This window comes from Alligator sinensis, unplaced genomic scaffold (genome assembly GCF_000455745.1).
Source record: "Alligator sinensis unplaced genomic scaffold, ASM45574v1 scaffold125_1, whole genome shotgun sequence".
Classification (NCBI taxonomy): Eukaryota; Metazoa; Chordata; order Crocodylia; family Alligatoridae; genus Alligator; species Alligator sinensis.
In genome coordinates this window covers 2,371,695-2,373,732 of record NW_005841893.1, presented here as the reverse complement: position 1 = coordinate 2,373,732, position 2,038 = coordinate 2,371,695, and the positions used below count along the sequence as shown (strand labels likewise).

General features: G+C 50.3%; 1 protein-coding gene across 1 annotated transcript in view; it reads right to left on the bottom strand.

Moving 5' to 3' along the window:
• The window catches only part of LOC102385648 (probable E3 ubiquitin-protein ligase HERC6), a 45,359-nt gene that overhangs the window by 27,487 nt on the left and 15,834 nt on the right, over window positions 1-2,038 (bottom strand). The window contains 1 exon segment of the mRNA XM_025197285.1: window positions 802-929. Within this exon segment, the coding sequence (XP_025053070.1) occupies window positions 802-929 (128 nt within the window).

Genomic DNA, 2,038 nt, shown 5'->3' with positions numbered 1-2,038 from the left:
CGCCATGGCACCGCTGCTGTGGCTCTGCGCTCCGCCGCCACGGCTCTGCACTCCACAGCGCCACTGCTGCCACTCTGTGCGCCACACTCCGCGGTGCCGCCACCATGGCTCCGCAGCAGCAGCTTCGCGCTCCGCAGCGCCGCCACCATGGCTCCATGCTCTGCAGTGGCGACACTGCCGCCGCCGCGGGCCAGATAGAGGGGCTTGGTGGCTGCATGGGCTGTATGTTGGACAAGCCTGGCCTATACCTTGGTCATTACAAATACTACTGCATCCTAATCAGATCTCATTTGCTTTACTTACTTGACTTCCCCTTGGCTTGCAAGACAAGTTTGGACCCATTAATGAAGTGCTCTGTACATCGTAAGTGGACTGCATTACTTCTATATCATACTATAGCACATTTCTGGGCTGAGCACTTTCTAGGAACTGCTGTCTGGAGATCATCCACAAAAAACACACAAAAAAACCCCAAACAAACAAACAAACCAACCCACCCAGAAAGCAGAATTCATGAGTACCTAGTCTGCACGTACAAGTGGCTGTACCTCTGTCCTAAGGGCCAGCTTAGCTGGAGTGTTTTTCTGTGCCCATACTCTCACACAACTGGAAAGCACTTTTTGCATTTCCTGACCCTGTGGGTTTCACTGTGCAACCTTGGCTTTGCTTTGATGTATTTTATTTCAATACAGTCACTTCTGGTTAAGAATGTTCAACATCTCTCTTCCTTCAAAAAAACAATACTCCCCTTCTCTAACAAAAATATGACTGGTTTGACAAGATACAAGCTACAATACTCACCTGCCACATGCTAAGTGGGAAACAGGACCATCTATCCCTTCAACCTTTTGTGGACCAGTTTTCACAGCAGAAAAATGATGGCCCAGCTGTCCAGCACTGTCATCTCCAAATGTAAATGCACTGCCATCCTGTGCAAAACAAAAGCAGAGTCAGCTTGTCACACTTACAGTGGCTTTATAAAAACACCACAAACACACCCTCAAATGATATTGAAAAAAAACTAAACACTCTTGGAACAAGTAAAAATACATGAGAAAAATGAAGCTAAGATCACATATAAAGTGTTAGATGCCCAGATATTGGACAAACACCAGAGACCATCAGCATGGCTTAAGCCTGGGATATCTCTGCTGCTTGAGTAAAAACAGCTGCTGGCAGGGTTTTGGAGCCCTGGGATGGATCAACCCAGTCCCAGGGCCCAGGCAAGTGATCCCAACCCCACCCACTGCTGCTTCTCCCTGCTACCCAGCTGCAGTGGTCTGCATGCCAGACCTTCCTGCCACTTGGCTGTGGCATGGCCAACACTGCTCCACCCTCCCCTCCCTCCCCCCCCTCCCAGGCTGGATCCAGATCCACCCCATGGGATGTATGATGCCACCCCCTAGCTAGTGGGCTAACCCTTCTAACTGATAGCAACAATACATTGAAGATGATCCTCTGAGCAAAAAGGGAGTCAGTCCCAATGTGCACCAAGGGGGGTAGGAGTGCTGAGAAGCCTCCATGGCTTGGCAAAGGCATCTAGGGAAGCCTGAGGACAAAAAAAGGAGGCATACAAACAGTGGAAGCAAGGGGCTATCACCAAGGAGAAATACACCTCCGTTGCTCGGGACTGCAGGGAGGCTGTTAGGGAGGCCAAGGCAGAGATGGAGCTAGGGCTAGTGACCAGAATTAAGGATAACAAAAAGTCCTTTTTCAAATACATAGGAAAGAAAGAGAAGGCACCGGGTAACGTGGGGCCCCTACAGAATAGGCGTGGCAATCTGGTGATCGTGGCAAATGAAAAAGTTGACCTCTTTAACAAATTCTTTGCCTCCATATTCCTAAACAGGGACCGGGACATCTCCCCCACTAGAATTGCAGAGGCACTGCCCTGCCTAGGGACAGGGATGACCTAGTTAGGCAACTTTTGGAGAGGCTGGACATGTTTCAATCAGTAGTTCGAGATGCTCTTTACCCGAGGGTGCTGAGGGAATTGGCGGGGGGCATAGCAGGGGCCCCGGCCTGGCGCCATGAGCGC